Source organism: Salmo salar, chromosome ssa25, assembly GCF_905237065.1.
Source record: "Salmo salar chromosome ssa25, Ssal_v3.1, whole genome shotgun sequence".
NCBI classification, from domain to species: Eukaryota; Metazoa; Chordata; class Actinopteri; order Salmoniformes; family Salmonidae; genus Salmo; species Salmo salar.
In genome coordinates this window covers 43,597,398-43,618,406 of record NC_059466.1, presented here as the reverse complement: position 1 = coordinate 43,618,406, position 21,009 = coordinate 43,597,398, and the positions used below count along the sequence as shown (strand labels likewise).

Sequence of the window (21,009 nt, the reverse complement as noted above, 5' to 3'; positions counted from 1 at the left end):
TGGATTCAGTCTCCTCGCTGCCCGGATGTACTCCAGGTTTCGGTGGTCGGTCCAGATGAGAAAGGGGTGCTTAGCCCCCTCAAGCCAGTGTCGCCACACCCTCAAGGCTTTGACTACCGCTAGCAACTCCCTGTCCCCCACATCGTAGTTACGCTCCGCCAAACTGAGCTTCCCTGAGAAGAAAGCGCAGGGGCGGAGTTTCGGTGGCGCACCCTACCGCTGTGATAGCACGGCACCCACCCCAGCCTCGGATGCGTCCACCTCTACTACGAACGATAAAGACGGGTCCGGGTGCGCAAACACGGGCGCGTCGGTGAACAGTGTCTTCAACTTCTTGAAGGCTCCGTCCGACTCCGTCGACCATCTCAAACGCGCCGGACCCCCCTTCAGCAGTGAGGTAATGGGAGCCGCTACCTGGCCAAACCCCCGGATAAACCTCCGGTAGTAGTTGGCAAAGCCCAAGAACCGCTGCACTTCCTTCACCGTGGTTGGAGTCGGCCAATTACGTACGGCCTTAACGCGGTCACACTCCATCACCACCCCTGTGGTGGAAATGCGATAACCCAGAAAGGAGATGGCTCGTTTGAAAAACTCACACTTCTCAGCCTTAACGTATAGGTCATGCTCCAGCAGTCTACCAAGCACCTTGCGCACCAGGGACACATGCGCGGAGCGGGTGGCGGAATATATCAGAATGTCATCGATATAGACAATCACGCCCTGCCCGTGCAGGTCCCTGAGAATCTCGTCAACAAAGGATTGAAAGACGGCTGGAGCATTTTTCAACCCATACGGCATGACGAGGTACTCATAATGGCCTGATGTGGTACTAAAGGCGGTTTTCCACTCATCTCCCTTCTTGATACGCACCAGGTTATACGCGCTCCTGAGATCCAATTTTGTGAAGAACTGTGCTCCGTGAAATGATTCCACCGCCGTAGCGATAAGAGGTAGTGGGTAACTAAACCCCACCGTGATCGCGTTTAGACCTCTATAATCAATGCACGGATGCAGACCTCCCTCCTTTTTCTTCACAAAAAAGAAACTCGAGGAAGCGGGTGAGATGGAGGGCCGAATGTACCCCTGTCCCAAGGATTCCGTGATGTATGTCTCCATAGCCGCCGTCTCCTCTTGTGACAAGGGGTACACGTGACTCCTGGGAAGCGCAGCGTTAACCTGGAGATCTATCGCACAATCCCCTTGTCGATGAGGTGGTAATTTAGTCGCTCTCTTTTTACAAAAAGCGATCGCCAAATCGGCGTATTCAGGGGGAATGCGCACGGTGGACACCTGGTCTGGACTCTCCACCGACGTGGCACCTATGGAAACTCCTAGACACCTCCCTGAACACTCCTCCGACCACCCCTGGAGAACCCCTGTTTCCATGAAATGAGGGGATTGTGACCAGCCAGCCAGGGGACCCCCAGCACCACCGGAAACGCAGGTGAATCAATAAGAAAAAAGTTAATGCTTTCCTTATGATTCCCCAGCGTTACCATGTCCAGCGGCACCGTAGACTCCCTGACTAGCCCTGACCCTAATGGTCGGCTATCTAAGGAGTGCACGGGGAAGGGGGAATCTATCGGCACCCGTGGAATGCCCAGCTTAATGGCAAGTCCACGGTCCATAAAGTTCCCAGCTGCGCCTGAATCGACTAGCGCCCTATGCTGGGAAGAGGGAAAAAATTTAGAAAATGAAACAGGCAAAAACACATGACCAACAGGGGGTTCTGGGCGAATCTGGTGCTGACTCACCTGAGGTGACCGAGAAGTGTTCTGCCTGCCTTCTCGACTCCCAGACTGGCTCCTCCAGCACCGGTCGGCCGTGTGTCCTCTCCGACCACAGCTGGTGCAGGAGGAGCCACCTCCTCCGGTGCCCCTTGGCACGGCCCCCCCTACCTCCATAGGGGTAGGGGCGGGGGTGCACGGGGGTGGAACGGGCAGGACCCTCTCCGAACGCCCGCGGGCAGCCAGCAAATTGTTCAACCGTATGGACATATCAATGAGTTCGTCCAGGGATAGATTGGTGTCCCTACAGGCCAGCTCCCTGCGGACGTCCGCCCGGAGAGTACACCGGTAGTGGTCTATGAGGGCCCTGTCATTCCACCCCGCTCCAGCAGCCAAGGTCCTAAACTCCAGCGCGAAGTCTTGAGCGCTCCTCGTCTCCTGCCTGAGGTGGAACAGCCGTTCACCCGCCGCTCTACCTTCGGGGGGGTGGTCGAAAACAGCCCGAAAGCGGCGGGTGAACTCTGGGTAGTGGTCCCTCGCCGAGTCTGGAGCGTTCCAGACCGCATTAGCCCACTCCAGAGCTCGGCCCGTCAGGCAGGAAACGAGGGCACTCACGCTCTCCTCTCCTGTAGGAGCAGGTCTGACGGTGGCCAGGTACAACTCTAACTGGAGAAGAAACCCCTTGCACCCAGCCGCCGTCCCATCGTACTCCCTCGGGAGTGCCAGGCGAAGCGCACCAGAGCCAGACGTCGTAGGAGGAGGAGATGGTTGTATCGGGGGGGTGTAGGTGGAGAGAGGATACCACTCCTCTCCCATCGGTCCATCCTCTCCATCATCTGGTCCATGGCGGATCCGATGCGATGCAGGACCGATGTATTATGCTGGACACGTTCCTCCATTGAGGGTAGTGGAGTGCCCGCTGCTCCCGCTGATTCCATGCTCCTTGTGGTGCGGGATTCTGTAACGTCTTGTCTGTAGTGTGGCGGAAAGAAGCGCAGGAAGCAGCGAACACTGTGTGGTAATTTTAATAAAACCACCTGTACAAAATAAAAGGTCTCCCAACAACAGGGAAAAATACAATTGACAAGCACAGTCGAACAAACGCAGTCGACACACAGAAAAACAATCCTGCACAATAGGGTGCGGGCCAGCTGAACTAAATAGCCCTCTTAATTGCCTAACTCAGGGCAGGTGAGAAAACATAAAAAAAGGGAAAAACAAAAAGGGAATCGGTGGTAGCTAATAGGCCGGTGACGATGACCGCCGAGCGCCACCCGAGCAGGAGGGGGCGCCACCGTCGGTAGGAATCGTGACAGAGCTCTATTCACGCTGCGCCTTGGTCTCTTCAATACGACGCCTGTGACATTATGAGGCTAAATGAACCTGATCCATATCCTATCAGGGTTATGAGGCTAAATGAATCTGATCCATATCCTATCAGGGTTATGAGGCTAAATGAACCTGACCCATATCCTATCAGGGTTATGAGGCTAAATGAACCTGACCCATATCCTATCAGGGTTATGAGGCTAAATGAACCTGACCCATATCCTATCAGGGTTATGAGGCTAAATGAACCTGATCCATATCCTATCAGGGTTATGAGGCTAAATGAACCTGATCCATATCCTATCAGGGTTATGAGGCTACATGAACCTGATCCATATCCTATCAGGGTTATGAGGCTAAATGAACCTGATCCATATCCTATCAGGGTTATGAGGCTAAATGAACCTGATCCATATCCTATCAGGGTTATGAGGCTAAATTAACCTGATCCATATCCTATCAGGGTTATGAGGCTAAATGAACCTGATCCATATCCTATCAGGGTTATGAGGCTAAATGAACCTGATCCATATCCTATCAGGGTTATGAGGCTAAATGAACCTGACCCATATCCTATCAGGGTTATGAGGCTAAATGAACCTGATCCATATCCTATCAGGGTTATGAGGCTAAATGAACCTGACCCATATCCTATCAGGGTTATGAGGCTAAATGAACCTGATCCATATCCTATCAGGGTTATGAGGCTAAATGAACCTGATCCATATCCTATCAGGGTTATGAGGCTAAATGAACCTGATCCATATCCTATCAGGGTTATGAGGCTAAATGAACCTGATCCATATCCTATCAGGGTTATGAGGCTAAATGAACCTGATCCATATCCTATCAGGGTTATGAGGATAAATGAACCTGACCCATATCCTATCAGGGTTATGAGGCTAAATGAACCTGATCCATATCCTATCAGGGTTATGAGGCTAAATGAACCTGATCCATATCCTATCAGGGTTATGAGGCTAAATGAACCTGATCCATATCCTATCAGGGTTATGAGGCTAAATGTACCTGATCCATATCCTATCAGGGTTATGAGGCTAAATGAACCTGATCCATATCCTATCAGGGTTATGAGGCTAAATGAACCTGACCCATATCCTATCAGGGTTATGAGGCTAAATGAACCTGATCCATATCCTATCAGGGTTATGAGGCTAAATGAACCTGATCCATATCCTATCAGGGTTATGAGGCTAAATGAACCTGATCCATATCCTATCAGGGTTATGAGGCTAAATGAACCTGATCCATATCTTCCCAGTGTTATTTTGAGGCTCAATGAATGATAATTCCAGTCCAATTGAGATGTTCTTCAGGCGTATGCACCCTGAAATGTGCTCAGTACATTCACCCCAGTTCCCCAGTTCAGCCATAGTTTGTGTGCAGTGTGTCATTTGGGCTAAGCACAAAGCTAAATATTTCTTGAGTACCTGTAAATGTGAGGTCCTTGTAAAAGATCTGGCCAACCCCTAGCCAGGGTGAAGCACAGTGGGGAGAGAGTGAAGAGTTTCTTTCATAGGGTTTGGGTTTACAAGGCTTTACAAGGCTCTTGTGTGGATAGCAATGGTCTGGATAATACTGCTCTTGTTTGGGAAGGCAGACCATACATTTACAGAACTGCTTTCTCTAGCACACTGCCAGATGCCCTGAAGGATTGTACTGTGAATCAAGCTGCTATGTTATCAGCTGGTATTTCACAATGACACTGTACTGTATGTCAGATCTGGATCAAAAACATATGTCTGTGCTTGATTTAGTTTGCCCAGTACAATGGAACGAATGGAATGGATCCAAAATGGCAAAACTCCAAGCTAAATAAAGTCCCCCTTCAAATGCTTTCACATGTTTTCCAGTTGTCCTAGTGATCTGAACACTGTGAAAGTAACAGAAAGTCAATGAAGGTTTCCCGAGTTAAACTTTGTGACTTGAGCAATGTGAAATCTATGAAAGCCCTGAAGTCATCTCTTTTTGGGATTCAGTAACAGAAACCCAGAAACCAGAAAGACCTCTTTAAAAATGACATCTATCTTCCTGTCCATTGCAGCTGAAGTGTTACCACAAGCGCTTCCGAAGCCCACAGCGGGATGTGATCTTCCGGGTGCAGTTCCATACATGTGCTGTGCACGACTTGGGAATCGTCTTTGGGAAGGATGAGCTCGATGAGACCTTCAAGGGTAAGGAAGATATTCCTAACTAAACATTCCAGCACAATGCATACAATGAAGAGAATTGAGAAACATAGCTGTGACTGAAAACGTGAAACTGTTGTGCCTTGATGATGACCCAACTATATATGATCATCATAATGAATATATTCCGTTACGTTTTGAATACTGCTGCATAAAGGGTTAAGGAGTATTAAGGAGTCTTAAATTCCATCATATTTCATTTGGCTGCATAATGCATGTCAAACCTGTTTGCAATCTCCCGTCATTGCTTTAAACATGGACACATTTTATTCTCTTCTCTCATCCTCAAACCAGATGACAGATTCCCAGATTTTGGAAAGGTGGAGTTTGTCTTTTCCTTTGGCCCAGAAAAAATCAATGGTAAGCATACCTACTCCTCTTCTTGGTGGCCATTTTCTCCAAGCAAATTACCACTCATTCAACAACAGAAATGTGTTGAAGATGACAGACACTACCTCCTATTGTATGAGTATGGCTTTGACATTTTCTTTGACCCCTCTGTATGTGTTTTTTTCCACCAGGGATGGACCACTTGGAGAACGGGCCCACTGTCTCAGTGGACTACAATACCCAAGATGCTCTAATCCGCTGGGACTCCTATGAGAACCTCAACCAGCATTGTGAGGACACTATGGATGGTGAGTACAGCCACTTGGCATGCGTACAGGAGGAATCCCTTTTCCCTGATGTACACTATGATTTCATGATGTGGTTGCTTCAAACTCCTCTCAACCTATCATATTGTGTGGCCAGAACTATCCATTGTACAAACTGGGATACCTTCACACAGACACCTTCACACAACAGTAGTTTTTTGGTCAACTCCAAGTATCTCTACGTACTGTAATCACACACACAAGAAAAGGCTGTTTGTGTCTATAGACTGGCTGCAGTGTGTCCTTTGCTGAGAGAGAGAGAGAGAGAGAGAGAGAGAGAGAGAGAGAGAGAGAGAGAGAGAGAGAGAGAGAGAGAGAGAGAGAGAGAGAGAGAGAGAGAGAGAGAGAGAGAGAGAGAGAGGAAGAGAGAGGAAGAGAGAGAGAGAGAGAGAGAGAGAGAGAGAGAGAGAGAGAGAGACTTTGTGTGATTGTCAGAATGGCAGGGGACGCTTTAAGGCAAGGATATGGTGTCACATCTATGATGTGTCTTCAGTTTCATTACACTCTGGTGTTTGTAGGGGACTATGAAGCAACAGGAGCACACACTCAAATACATGCACAAACACACACACACACACAAACACACACACACACACACACACACACACACACACACACACACACACACACACACACACACACACACACACACACACACACACACACACACACACACACATATACACACACACACACACACACACACACACACACACATATACACGCAACATTCACATTCCGGGGTTTAGCCACAGGCTCGGACAAAACATTCCTGATATTCCTGATTTTGGAGCGATGGTCACTCCGACCTAACTGATACGTTCACTCTGACCAAAATTAAGAGCTGTAACATGTGAGTGTTGTTGTTATTGTGTTCCTTCAGCAGACTTCAAAATAGTCTCTCACACTGTCTATTGAAGGCTGAATTTGTGATGCTCCAATCACTTGATACAAATACTGTATGTCAATCAATCAATTAATCAATTAATCAATCATGTTTGATTTGAATATTTTTAGTAATTTATCTCTGAATTATTAATTTATAAATAATACCTGTCACAGTATTACTGCTGATTCATATTAAATCATACACTCTAAGAAAAAAGGGTTCTTCAGCTGTCCCCATAGGAGAACCCATTTTTGTTTCCAGGTAGAACCATTTTTGTTTCCAGGTAGAACCCTTTTTGGTTCCAGGTAGAACCCTTTTTGGTTCCAGGTAGAACCCTATGTAGAAAGGGTTCTACACGGAACCCAAAAAGCTTCTACCTGGAATCAAAAAGGGTTCTTTAAAGGGTTCTCGTATGGGGACAGCTGAATGGGGACAGCTGAAGAACCCTTTTAGATTCTAGATAGCAGCATTTTTTCTAAGAGTGTATGGAATATAAATACACACGTGACAGACGGCTATCTATAACATTCTTGTTTTAATCATGTGATTATCGTTACTGATCCAAGATAACTCATCCTCGCTCTGAAATTGGTTTCTGTTCTGGTAGCGTTCCTGCATGTTTTCCCATGTTGCTTTTCTTGGTCCTCTGGATAGATGGAAGGGCAGAGGTCATGCCCATGACTATATGTTTTATCACTCAGGTCATAAAATGCCCGTCCCTTCACACAGTCACACCCAACTACTGCTTTAAATATGTGCAGCAGAAATAGCAGAGGTCCCCACCTCTCCTCTTGCATCATGTGTGTGTGTGTGTGTGTGTGTGTGTGTGTGTGTGTGTGTGTGCGTGCGTATTGTGTGCTTACATCAGTGCCAAATTTGACCCATTCTGAGGCTGTAAGACATCAAATCTCTCTTGCCCATTGTGTCCCCGAGCCCATGACTTCACTCTGCCAGCACGGCAGTATGGATGTAAAGTTAGGCCATTGAATATTAGCTCATTGACATTATGTGATTGGGAAAAGTGATTGGGGTACTAGCTGCTGGACGGCCATTTTGCAGGCAAACAAGCCTCATTTCGGAATGTTTGTGGTAATGGCACAAGAAGTCTATGGGTTCCAGGAATCTCTGGTGTTTTGCATTTCCACTGTAATTAAGTGTGTTCTCTCCTAGCTGCAGCCTCGTTAGTCTACACAGAGAAGGCAATTAGCTCATCCAACTCAATGGGGTTAGGAACAGACAGGAACACATAGAAGATTTATGTGTTTACCAGCACAGTTGGAATCAAACTATTTAGTGTGAGTACTTAGCTAGCAGTTTGGCTAAATTGAAGTTGTTTTCCTAGGGTAAAAGGCTTGTCACAACCTAGACACGTAGAGGGTAATAAACAGAAAGGGCTTTCCAAATAGAGTCAACAAATCAATTCCACTGCCGGATTGACTGACGGACATAGTCTCCTTCACCTTGACTGTAGCTAGGAGTTAAGGTGAGGCACTGACTAGACAACATAAACATGAGATCACATGACTAATTTCAGTCCCAACGTCAAACTAATATCTATTCCCCTTATCAACAGGTTCATCTAAATCGACCCGTTCAGTCAACGTGGGGTGGCAGGTAGTCTAGTGGTTAGAGCTTTGGACTAGTAACCGAAAGGTTGCAAGATCAAATCCCTGAGCTGACAAGGTAAAAATCTGTTGTTCTGCCCCTGAACAAGGCAGTTAACCCACTGTTCCCCGGTAGGCTGTCATTGAAAATTTGAATTTGTTCTTAACTGACTTGCCTAGTTAAAAAATGGTAAAAAAATATATGTTTCCTATGATCTCATGACATTAGAGAGGTAGATAGATGGAGCCAAGAGGTGTCCTTTTAGGAACCCAGCAAGGGGTCTTCAAACAGTCCTGAGTCTTGTTTACTATCCAACTGTCAATCCAACTAGCATATTGTGGCTTTTGCACAACCCACCACATTTCTAGAATAGTTGGGGGTGCGAGTTAGATTTCTGTGTGAGTGTGTCTAATTCGAACGCAATCTCCTCTGTCACCAATAACAAACACACACACAGTCTCACACTCCTGTGCAGCCCTTTGTGGTGTGTGTCACATAAGAGGAGTGACAGAGTGTGTGTGATCTTACTCAGTACAGACAGATGAACAGGCACTGAGCTGCTGGGAGTTGGTTAGTTGTGTTACTCTCTCTTCTGTTGAGATCCTGATTGGTCGACACTGGTCTTCTTCTACTGGATCAGAAGGCTGAACAGTTCACAGTAGAGACGAACTGTACAAACAACAGCAGCAACGAGTGAGTAGTGCACTACATTCTGCAAATGATGAGACGTGTACTTCTTCTTTGACACGGGGGAACGTTGTCCTCACCCACTTTTCAATTACTTATTGACATCAGACTTTTTAATCACTGACTACTTGGTGATTTTCTGTACTAGTGAGTTGTATGTTCAGGAGGCTGTGTGCAGTACTGTATGTGTCTCTACAAGGCTGTGTAAAGTACTGTATGTGTCTCTACAAGGCTGTGTGCAGCACTGTATGTGTCTCTACAAGGCTGTGTGCAGCACTGTATGTGTCTCTACAAGGCTGTGTGCAGCACTGTATGTGTCTCTACACGGCTATGTGCAGTACTGTATACATCTCTACAAGGTTGTATGCAGTACTGTATGTATCTCTACAAGGCTGTGTACAGTACTGTATGTGTCTCTACAAGGCTGTGTGCAGTACTGTATGTGTCTCTACAAGGCTGTGTGCAGTACTGTATGTGTCTCTACAAGGCTGTGTGCAGCACTGTATGTGTCTCTACAAGGCTGTGTGCAGTACTGTATGTATCTCTACAAGGCTGTGTACATTACTGTATGTGTCTCTACAAGACTGTGTAAAGTACTGTATGTGTCTCTTCATGGCTGTGTGCAGTACTGTATGTATCTCTACAAGGCTGTGTGCAGTATTTCACTTTTTGTCTCACATCTAAAACAAATTCATGTTTTACTAAAGGTTGTTTCCAGACAAATATGATTCCATTGAATGTTCATATAATTATCTAACTTGGAATGTGGAATTATAACATTTTGAACATTTTAAACGCTACTGTTTATATGAAGACATGTTTAATTGAGGCTTTATAATCCAGTTGTACAAAGTGCAACATCTTAAAATAAAATTCATCTTGTCAAATCAACTTTATTGAGAGTGCATTTGAACGTGTGTGTGTTTGAATAGTGTTACAATATTTATTTTCTGTCTCTGGTGCTTACAGTAGAGGTATTAGTATTACATCACCATCCTCTGGAGGTTTATGTAGGACTGTAGACACTGGAGGTTGATGTAGGACTGTAGATACTGGAGGTTGATGTAGGACTGTAGATACTGGAGGTTAGTGTAGATACTGGAGGTTTATGTAGGACTGTAGATACTGGAGGTTTATGTAGGACTGTAGATACTGGAGGATTTATGTAGGACTGTAGATACTGGAGGTTGATGTAGGACTGTAGATACTGGAGGTTGATGTAGGACTGTAGATACTGGAGGTTGATGTAGGACTGTAGATACTGGAGGTTGATGTAGGACTGTAGATACTGGAGATTGATGTAGACTGTAGATACTGGAGGTTGATGTAGGACTTTAGATACTGGAGGTTGATGTAGGACTTTAGATACTGGAGGTTGATGTAGACTGTAGACACTGGAGGTTTATGTAGGACTGTAGACACTGGAGGTTGATGTAGGACTTTAGATACTGGAGGTTGATGTAGGACTGTAGATACTGGAGGTTGATGTAGACTGTAGACACTGGAGGTTTATGTAGGACTGTAGACACTGGAGGTTGATGTAGGACTGTAGATACTGGAGGTTGATGTAGGACTGTAGATACTGGAGGTTGATGTAGGACTGTAGATACTGGAGGTTAGTGTAGATACTGGAGGTTTATGTAGGACTGTAGATACTGGAGGTTTATGTAGGACTGTAGATACTGGAGGATTTATGTAGGACTGTAGATACTGGAGATGGATGTAGGACTGTAGATACTGGAGGTTGATGTAGGACTGTAGATACTGGAGGTTGATGTAGACTGTAGACACTGGAGGTTTATGTAGGACTGTAGACACTGGAGGTTGATGTAGGACTGTAGATACTGGAGGTTGATGTAGGACTGTAGATACTGGAGGTTGATGTAGGACTGTAGATACTGGAGGTTAGTGTAGATACTGGAGGTTTATGTAGGACTGTAGATACTGGAGGTTTATGTAGGACTGTAGATACTGGAGGATTTATGTAGGACTGTAGATACTGGAGGTTGATGTAGGACTGTAGATACTGGAGGTTGATGTAGGACTGTAGATACTGGAGGTTGATGTAGGACTGTAGATACTGGAGGTTGATGTAGGACTGTAGATACTGGAGGTTGATGTAGACTGTAGATACTGGAGGTTGATGTAGGACTTTAGATACTGGAGGTTGATGTAGGACTTTAGATACTGGAGGTTGATGTAGACTGTAGACACTGGAGGTTTATGTAGGACTGTAGACACTGGAGGTTGATGTAGGACTTTAGATACTGGAGGTTGATGTAGGACTGTAGATACTGGAGGTTGATGTAGACTGTAGACACTGGAGGTTTATGTAGGACTGTAGACACTGGAGGTTGATGTAGGACTGTAGATACTGGAGGTTGATGTAGGACTGTAGATACTGGAGGTTGATGTAGGACTGTAGATACTGGAGGTTAGTGTAGATACTGGAGGTTTATGTAGGACTGTAGATACTGGAGGTTTATGTAGGACTGTAGATACTGGAGGATTTATGTAGGACTGTAGATACTGGAGGTTGATGTAGGACTGTAGATACTGGAGGTTGATGTAGGACTGTAGATACTGGAGGTTGATGTAGGACTGTAGATACTGGAGGTTGATGTAGGACTGTAGATACTGGAGGTTGATGTAGACTGTAGATACTGGAGGTTGATGTAGGACTTTAGATACTGGAGGTTGATGTAGGACTTTAGATACTGGAGGTTGATGTAGACTGTAGACACTGGAGGTTTATGTAGGACTGTAGACACTGGAGGTTGATGTAGGACTTTAGATACTGGAGGTTGATGTAGGACTGTAGATACTGGAGGTTGATGTAGACTGTAGACACTGGAGGTTTATGTAGGACTGTAGACACTGGAGGTTGATGTAGGACTGTAGATACTGGAGGTTGATGTAGGACTGTAGATACTGGAGGTTTATGTAGGACTGTAGATACTGGAGGTTTATGTAGGACTGTAGATACTGGAGGTTTATGTAGGACTGTAGATACTGGAGGTTGATGTAGATACTGGAGGTTTATGTAGGACTATAGATACTGGAGGTTTATGTAGGACTGTAGATACTGGAGGTTGATGTAGGACTGTAGATACTGGAGGTTGATGTAGATACTGGAGGTTTATGTAGGACTGTAGATACTGGAGGTTTATGTAGGACTGTAGATACTGGAGGTTTATGTAGGACTGTAGATACTGGAGGTTGATGTAGATACTGGAGGTTTATGTAGGACTATAGATACTGGAGGTTTATGTAGGACTGTAGATACTGGAGGTTGATGTAGGACTGTAGATACTGGAGGTTGATGTAGATACTGGAGGTTTATGTAGGACTGTAGATACTGGAGGTTTATGTAGGACTGTAGATACTGGAGGTTGATGTAGGACTGTAGCTACTGGAGGTTTATGTAGGACTGTAGATACTGGAGGTTTATGTAGACTGTAGATACTGGAGGTTGATGTAGGACTTTAGATACTGGAGGTTTATGTAGGACTGTAGATACTGGAGGTTTATGTAGACTGTAGATACTGGAGGATTTATGTAGGACTGTAGATATTGGAGGTTGATGTAGGACTGTAGATACTGGAGGTTTATGTAGGACTGTAGATACTGGAGGTTGATGTAGGACTGTAGATACTGGAGGTTGATGTAGGACTGTAGATACTGGAGGTTTATGTAGGACTGTAGACACTGGAGGTTTATGTAGGACTGTAGATACTGGAGGTTGATGTAGGACTGTAGATACTGGAGGTTGATGTAGGACTGTAGATACTGGAGGTTTATGTAGGACTGTAGATACTGGAGGTTTATGTAGGACTGTAGATACTGGAGGTTGATGTAGATCGTAGACACTGGAGGTTGATGTAGATACTGGAGGTTTATGTAGGACTGTAGATACTGGAGGTTGATGTAGGACTGTAGATACTGGAGGTTTATGTAGGACTGTAGATACTGGAGGTTGATGTAGGACTGTAGATACTGGAGGTTGATTTAGACTGTAGACACTGGAAGCTGATGTAGGACTGAAGACACTGGACGTTGATGCAGACTGTACACACTGGACGTTGATGCAGACTGTAGACACTGGACGTTGATGCAGACTGTAGACACTGGAGGTTGATGTGGACTAGTCACTGGAGGTTGATGTAGACTAGTCACTGGAGGTTGATGTAGACTAGTCACTGGAGTTTGATGTAGACTGTAGACACTGGTGGTTGATGTAGACTGTTGACATTGTGTGTTGTCGGGACACAGTGTTTTTCAATCTCACAGGACACAGAGAGGTGAACCGTCTAGCTAGCCTTCTCTAGCCTTTGTGGTGGAAACAGACCCAAACTAGCCTAAGTCTCAGTCATTCTGTTTAGGGCTTTGGGGATTACATTGCTTTGACTCCAAACTTAAGCTGTTGAGCGTTGTGTAACCGGCCAGGAATAATGCCCTCTAGGAGAAGGTGACAGGCATAAAAACATAACAAAGTGTGGGGTCTGTCTACTTTGAGGTACACAGAGCCTGATTGGTAATAGAGTGTTGTGGATGGTTCCCAAACAGAGGGTCGGGGCCTACTTGTGGCTTATGGCTACGTCTAATATTCTGGGAGACATGCCTGTCTGCCTCAGGAGTGGCTACCAGAGACACTGCCTACTCTGCCTACTCTTAAAGGAACAAAGTTAGCAGTTAGGGCTGTTAGCCTGGAGCTGTTAGCCTGGAGCTGTTAGCCTGGAGCTGTTAGCCTGGAGCTGTTAGCCATGGGTGCTAATATGCATGAATGACTGGTCCTCACACAGCTTGACTCAAGCCATTGTCAGCTTGACTCCAGCTGGTGTCCAGACAGTCTCTCTCTCTCTCTCTCTCTCTCTCTCTCTCTCTCTCTCTCTCTCTCTCTCTCTCTCTCTCTCTCTCTCTCTCTCTCTCTCTCTCAGCTGTTTGGCTGACACGGTATAACAGTGTTTTTTTGTTGTTACATTGGGCTTAACTACCTTGGGAAATGGCCGTGGGTGGAGGAGTGGAACAGAGGACAGAAGGAAGAGATGAGGACAGGAGGAAGAGATGAGGACAGGAGCAGCATCTCACCCTGTTGTTATTAACCACCACTGCCTAGTTTCTAATTTGCTCTACCCAGGTCTCCTCTCTTCACACCGTTTGGGAAGAGGTTTAGTTACACAAATGCAAACACATGCATACACACGGGTGCACACACACAATCATAGAAGCAGGCATGTACTCTATGTCTCATTGATGTTACACTTTGATAGACATCGCCCTGTTTTGACGTATAGCCGTATCGACAGACACAGACAGACAGACAGACAGACAGACAGACAGACAGACAGACAGACAGACAGACAGACAGACAGACAGACAGACAGACAGACAGACAGACAGACAGACAGACAGACAGACAGACAGACAGACAGACAGACAGACAGACAGATGTAAGTACACCCATCCATTGGGCTCCTTGGGGGATTGCAACCCTACACACTCCTCATACCATCTCATTCCTGTATTCTGTCACTGATACCCTTCATCAGCATGACCGATTCAGTAATTAAGCCTTCATTTGACCAGGTTGCACACAGTGACAGATAATGACATACGTAAAACATCTAACTTTTTCAACACTTAGTAGAGAAAAACATTGTCAGTATGGAGATATGCAATCTGCTTCTTGCCCCCCTAACTGAACAAGGCCAGCTAGGTTGCTGGTGAATCAGCTCTTTTTAATGTCCTGACATAGAACTAAGTGTACTGGGCCATACGCACTACCCTCTGTAGCACCTTATGGTCAAATGCCGAGCTGTTGCCATACAAGGCAGTGTCGCAACCGGTCAGGATGCTCTCGATGGTGCAGCTATAGAACGTTTTGAGGATCTGGGGACCCATGCCAAATCTTTTCAGTCTCCTGAGGGGGAAAAGGTTTTGTTGTGCCCTCTTCACGATTGTCTTGGTGTGTTTGGACCATGATAGATCGTTGGTTATGGGGAGACCTCGACCCGCTCCACTACATCCCCATTGGTGTTAATGGGGGCCTGTTCGGCCCACCTTTTCCTGTAGTCTACGATCAGCTCTTTTTTCTTGCTCACATTGAGGGAGAAGTTGTTGTCCTGGCAGCACACTGCCAGTTCTCTGACCTCCTCCCAATAGGCTGTCTCATCGTTGTTGTTGGGGATCAGGCCTACCACTGTTGTGTCGCCAGCACACTTAACTTCTATGGGCTACGTGGGACGCTAGCGTCCCACCTGCGGGACACAGCCAGTGAAATATCAGGGCGGCAAATTCAAAAACAACAAAATGTCATAATTCAACTTTCTCAAACATACAACTATTTTCCACCATTTTAAAGATACACTTCTCCTTGATGTAACCACATTGTCCGATTTCAAAAAGGCTTTACAGCGAAAGCAAAACATTAGATTATGTTAGGAGAGTACATAGACAAAAAAAATCACACAGCCATTTTCCAAGCAAGGACATGTGTCAATAAAACCCAAAACACAGCTAAATGAAGCACTAACCTTTGATGATCTTCATCAGATGACACTCCTAGGACATTATCCTGTTAGGGCTAGGGGGCAGTATTGACACGGCTGGATAAAAAACGTACCCGATTTAATCTGGTTACTACTCCTGCCCAGTAACTAGAATATGCATATAATTATTGGCTTTGGATAGAAAACACTCCAAAGTTTCTAAAACTGTTTGAATGGTGTCTGTGAGTATAACAGAACTCAAATGGCAGGTCAAAACCTGAGAAGATTCTGTACAGGAAGTACCCTGTCTGACCATTTCTTGGCCTTCTTTGTCATCTCTATCCAAAACAAAGGATCTCTGCTGTTACGTGACACTTCCTACGGCTCCAATGGGCTCTCAGAAGGCGGCAAAAAGCTGAATCGTGGCTTTGGAGGCTCTGGTTGAATAAAAGTAGCGCGTTTGGGTAGTGGCTGGTTACAGTACTGTGAGAGTCAGGCGCGTGCCCGCGTCGACAGAATGCTTTGTTTTCTTTCCTCTGTTTACCTAAACGCAGATTCCCGGTCGGAATATTATCGCTTTTTTACGAGAAAAATTGCATAAAAATGGATTTTAAACAGCGGTTGACATGCTTCGAAGTACGGTAATGGAATATTTAGAATGTTTTTGTCACGAATTGCGCCATGCTCGTGACCCTTATTTACACTTCGGATAGTGTCTTGGAACGCACGAACAAAACGCCGCTATTTGGATATAACGATGGATTATTTTGGACCAAACCAACATTTGTTATTGAAGTAGCAGTCCTGGGAGTGCATTCTGACGAAGACAACAAAGGTAATCAAACTTTTGTAATAGTAAATCGGAGTTTGGTCAGGGCTAAACTTGGTCGGTGTCTAAATGGCTAGCCGTGATGGCTGGGCTATCTACTGAGAATATTGCAAAATGTGCTTTCACCGAAAAGCTATTTTAAAATCGGACACCTCGATTGCACAAAGGAGTGCTGTATCTATAATTCTTAAAATAATTGTTATGTTTTTTGTGAACGTTTATCGTGAGTAATTTAGTAAATTCACCAGAGGTTTGCGGGGGGTATGCTAGTTCTGAACGTCACATGCTAATGTAAAAAGCTGTTTTTTGATATAAATATGAACTTGATTGAACAAAACATGCATGTATTGTATAACATAATGTCCTAGGTGTGTCATCTGATGAAGATCATCAAAGGTTAGTGCTGCATTTAGCTGTCTTCTGGGTTTTTCTGACATTATATGCTAGCTTGAAAAATGGGTGTCTGATTATTTCTGGCTGGGTACTCTGCTGACATAATCTAATGTTTTGCTTTCGTTGTAAAGCCTTTTTGAAATCGGACAGTGTGGTTAGATTAACGAGAGTCTTGTCTTTAAAATGCTGTAAAATAGTCATATGTTTGAGAAATTGAAGTAATAGCATTTCTAAGGTATTTGAAAATCGCGCCACTGGATTACACTGGCTGTTGTGTAGGTGGGACGAATTCGTCCCGCCTAGCCCAGAGAGGTTAACCTCTTACATCTAGACGTTCCGCTAGCAGAACACCTGCTCCAATATCCAATGATAGGCGTGGCGCGAATTACAAATTCCTCAAAAATACAAAAACTTCAATTTTTCAAACATATGACTATTTCACAGCATTTTAAAGACAAGACTCTCCTTTATCTAACCACACTGTCCGATTTCAAAAAGGCTTTACAGCGAAAGCAAAACATTAGATTATGTCAGCAGAGTACCCAGCCAGAAATAATCAGACACCCATTTTTCAAGCTAGCATATAATGTCACAAAAACCCAGAAGACAGCTAAATGCAGCACTAACCTTTGATGATCTTCATCAGATGACACACCTAGGACATTATGTTAAACAATACATGCATGTTTTGTTCAATCAAGTTCATATTTATATCAAAAAACTGCTTTTTACATTAGCATGTGACGTTCAGAACTAGCAAACTTCCGGGGAATTTACTAACAATTTACTAAATTACTCACGATAAACGTTCACAAAAAGCATAACAATTATTTTAAGAATTATAGATACAGAACTCCTCTATGCACTCGATATGTCAGATTTTAAAATAGCTTTTTGGTGAAAGCACATTTTGCAATATTCTAAGTACATAGCCCAGCCATCACGGGCTAGCTATTTAGACACCCGGCAATTTTAGCCTTCACCAAAATCAGATTTACTATAACAAAAATGTTATTACCTTTGTTTTCTTCATCAGAATGCACTCCCAGGACTGCTACTTCAATAACAAATGTTGGTTTGGTCCCAAATAATCCATCGTTATATCCGAATAGCGGCGTTTTGTTCGTGCGTTCCAGAAACTATCCGAAATGGTAAATCAGGGTCGTGCGCATGGCGCAATTCGTGACAAAAAAATTCTAAATATTACATTACCGTACTTCGAAGCATGTCAACCGCTGTTTAAAATCAATTTTTATGCAATTTATCTCGTAAAAAAGCGATAATATTCCGACCGGGAATCTCCTTTTCGGCAAACAGAGGAAAAATCACAAAGACGGGGGCGGCCAGTGCACGCGACTAAGCCCACAGTCCCTTGATCGGCCACTTGAGAAAGGCGATAATGTGTTTCAGCCTGGGGATGGAATGACGACATTCAGGTTTTTCCCGGGCTCTGAGAGCCTATGGAAGACGTAGGAAGTGTCACGTTAGAGCAGAGATCCTTTGTAATAGATAGAGATGGCAAAGAAGTTCAAGAAATGGTCAGACAGGCCACTTCCTGTAAAGGAATCTCTCAGGTTTTGACCTGCCATTTGAGTTCTGTTATACTCACAGACACCATTCAAACAGTTTTAGAAACTTTGGAGTGTTTTCTATCCAAAGCCAATAATTATATGCATATTCTAGCTGCTGGGCAGGAGTAGTAACCAGATTAAATCGGGTATGTTTTTTATCCAGCCGTGAAAATACTGCCCCCTAGCCATAACAGGTTAAGTTACACAATACATGTATGTTTTGTTCGATAAAGTTCATATTTATATCCAAAAACAGCATTTTACATTGGCGCGTGATGTCCAGAAAATGTATTCCCACCAAAACGGCCGGTGAATGTGCACATCAATTTACAAAAATACTCATCATAAACGTTGACAAAATATATAACAATTATTTAAAGAATTATAGATAGACTACCCCTGGATGCAACCGCTGTGTCAGATTTTAAAATAGCTTTACGGAGAAAGCACATTTTTCAATATTCTGAGTACATAGCTCAGCCATCACGGTGAGCTATTCAGACACCCGCCAAGTTCGGGGCAACCTAAACTTAGAATTAGTATTAGAAATATTCTCTTACCTTTGCTGATCTTCGTCAGAATGCACTCCCAGGACTGCTACTTCCAAAAGAAATGTTGTTTTTGTTCGAAATAATCAATATTTATGTACAAATACCTCCGTTTTGTTCGTGTGTACAGATCACTTATCCAAAGGCATAACACGCAAGCGCGGAACGAGAGACGAAAAGTCTAAATGTTCCATTACCGTACTTAGAAGCATGTCAAACGCTGTTTAAAATCAATCTTTATGGTATTTTTAACGTAAAATTGCGATAATATTCCAACCGAACAATAGCACATTCATTCAAGAAGAAAAAGTAGGAACGGCGTGGTCGCGTGACCGCGCATATCCAATCCCTTTGTTGCCAGGCAGACCACTCAGTAACTGAGCTCCTACTATCTGCCCAGTGACAGGAGAATGCTCAAACCACTTTCTGAAGGCTTTACACAGCCAATGGAAGCCTTAGGAAGTGCAATGTCACCCCACAGACACTGTAGCTTCGATAGAGAATCAAAAGAAGAACTACAATTCTCAGACTTTACACTTCCTGCTTGGATTTTTCTCAGGTTTTTGCCTGCCATATGAGTTCTGTTATACTCACAGACACCATTCAAACAGTTTTAAAAACTTCACAGTGTTTTCTATCCAAATCCACTAATAATATGCATATTCTAGTTTCTGGGCCAGATTAGTAACCTGTTTAAATTGGGATCTTTTTTCATCCAGCCGTGAAAATACTGCCCCCTAGCCCAGACAGGTTAATGATTGTGTTGGAGTCTTGTTTGGCCACGCAGTTGTGGGTGAACAGGGAGAAAAGGAGGGGACTAAGTACACACTCCTGAGGGGCTCCAGTGTTGAGGATCAGCTTGGCAGATGTGTTGTTGCCTGCCCTTACCACCTGGGGACGGCCTGTCGGGAAGTCCAGGATCCAGTTGCAGAGGGAGGTGTTTAGTGCCAAGGTCCTTAGCTTAGTGATGAGTTTCGTGGGCACTATGGTGTTGAACGCTGTGCTGTAGACTGTCTCTGGCTGGGTTACCTAGACTGTCTCAGGCTGGGTTCTCTAGACTGTCTCTGGCTGGTTTACCTAGACTGTCTCTGGCTGGGTTACCTAGACTGTCTCTGGCTGGGTTACCTAGACTGTCTCAGGCTGGATTCTCTAGACTGTCTCTGGCTGGGTTCACTAGACTGTCTCTGGCTGGGTTCTCTAGACTGTCTCTGGCTGGGTTCTCTAGACTGTCTCTGGCTGGGTTCTCTAGACTGTCACTGGCTGGGTTACCTAGCCTCTTGGGGCTATGTGGGACGCTAGCGTGCCACCCGTGGTGCACCCTATCAACAGCAGGTGCATTTCAAGAGCGGCAAATTTGAAACCAAATAAATGTCAAAATTCAAATTTTTCAAACATACAACTATCTTACACCCTTTGAAAGATAAACATCTCCTTAATCTAACCACGTTGTCCGATTTCAAAAAGGTTTTACGGCGAAAGCATAAAGTTAGATTATGTTAGAAGAGTACATTGACAATAGCTGTGTGTAATGTTTTGTCAATTCAAAGACAGGCGTCACCAAAACCATAAAACCAGCTAAAATGATGCACTAACCTTTGACAATCTCCATCAGATGACACTCCTAGGACATTATGTTAGACAATACATGCATTTTTAGTTCTATCAAGTTCATATTTATATCCAAAAACAGCGTTTTACTATGGCGTTGATGTTCAGGAAATCGTTTCCCTCCAATAACCGGCAGTCAAGTCAGCACAACAAATTAAATAATTAATATTAGAAAACATTGGTAAAATATTATATTGTCATTTAAAGAATTATAGATTTACATCTCTTGAACGCAATCGACTTGCCAGATTTAAAAATAACCTTACTGGGAAATCACACTTTGCAATAATCTGAGCACTGCGCCCAGAAAAATACGCTTTGCGATACAGACTAACAGCCATGTTGGAGAGATCTAAAATCGAAAATACTATGTAAATAATCCATTACCTTTGATTCCCTTCATCAGATGTCAGTTCCAGGGATCCCAGGTCCATAACGAATGTAGTTTTGTTCAAAAAAGGTCATCATT

At 44.3% G+C, this 21,009-nt stretch overlaps 1 protein-coding gene across 10 annotated transcripts in view; it reads left to right on the top strand.

The window, feature by feature from the left end:
* LOC106586822 (tensin-1) overlaps nucleotides 1-21,009 on the top strand; it is a 322,014-nt gene that overhangs the window by 253,292 nt on the left and 47,713 nt on the right. For all 10 annotated transcript variants that reach the window (XM_045707330.1, XM_045707331.1, XM_045707329.1 and 7 more), the window contains 3 exons: nucleotides 5,122-5,251; nucleotides 5,561-5,626; nucleotides 5,788-5,904. In XM_045707330.1, the coding sequence (XP_045563286.1) occupies nucleotides 5,122-5,251; nucleotides 5,561-5,626; nucleotides 5,788-5,904 (313 nt within the window). The remainder of the gene's footprint in view (nucleotides 1-5,121; nucleotides 5,252-5,560; nucleotides 5,627-5,787; nucleotides 5,905-21,009) is intronic.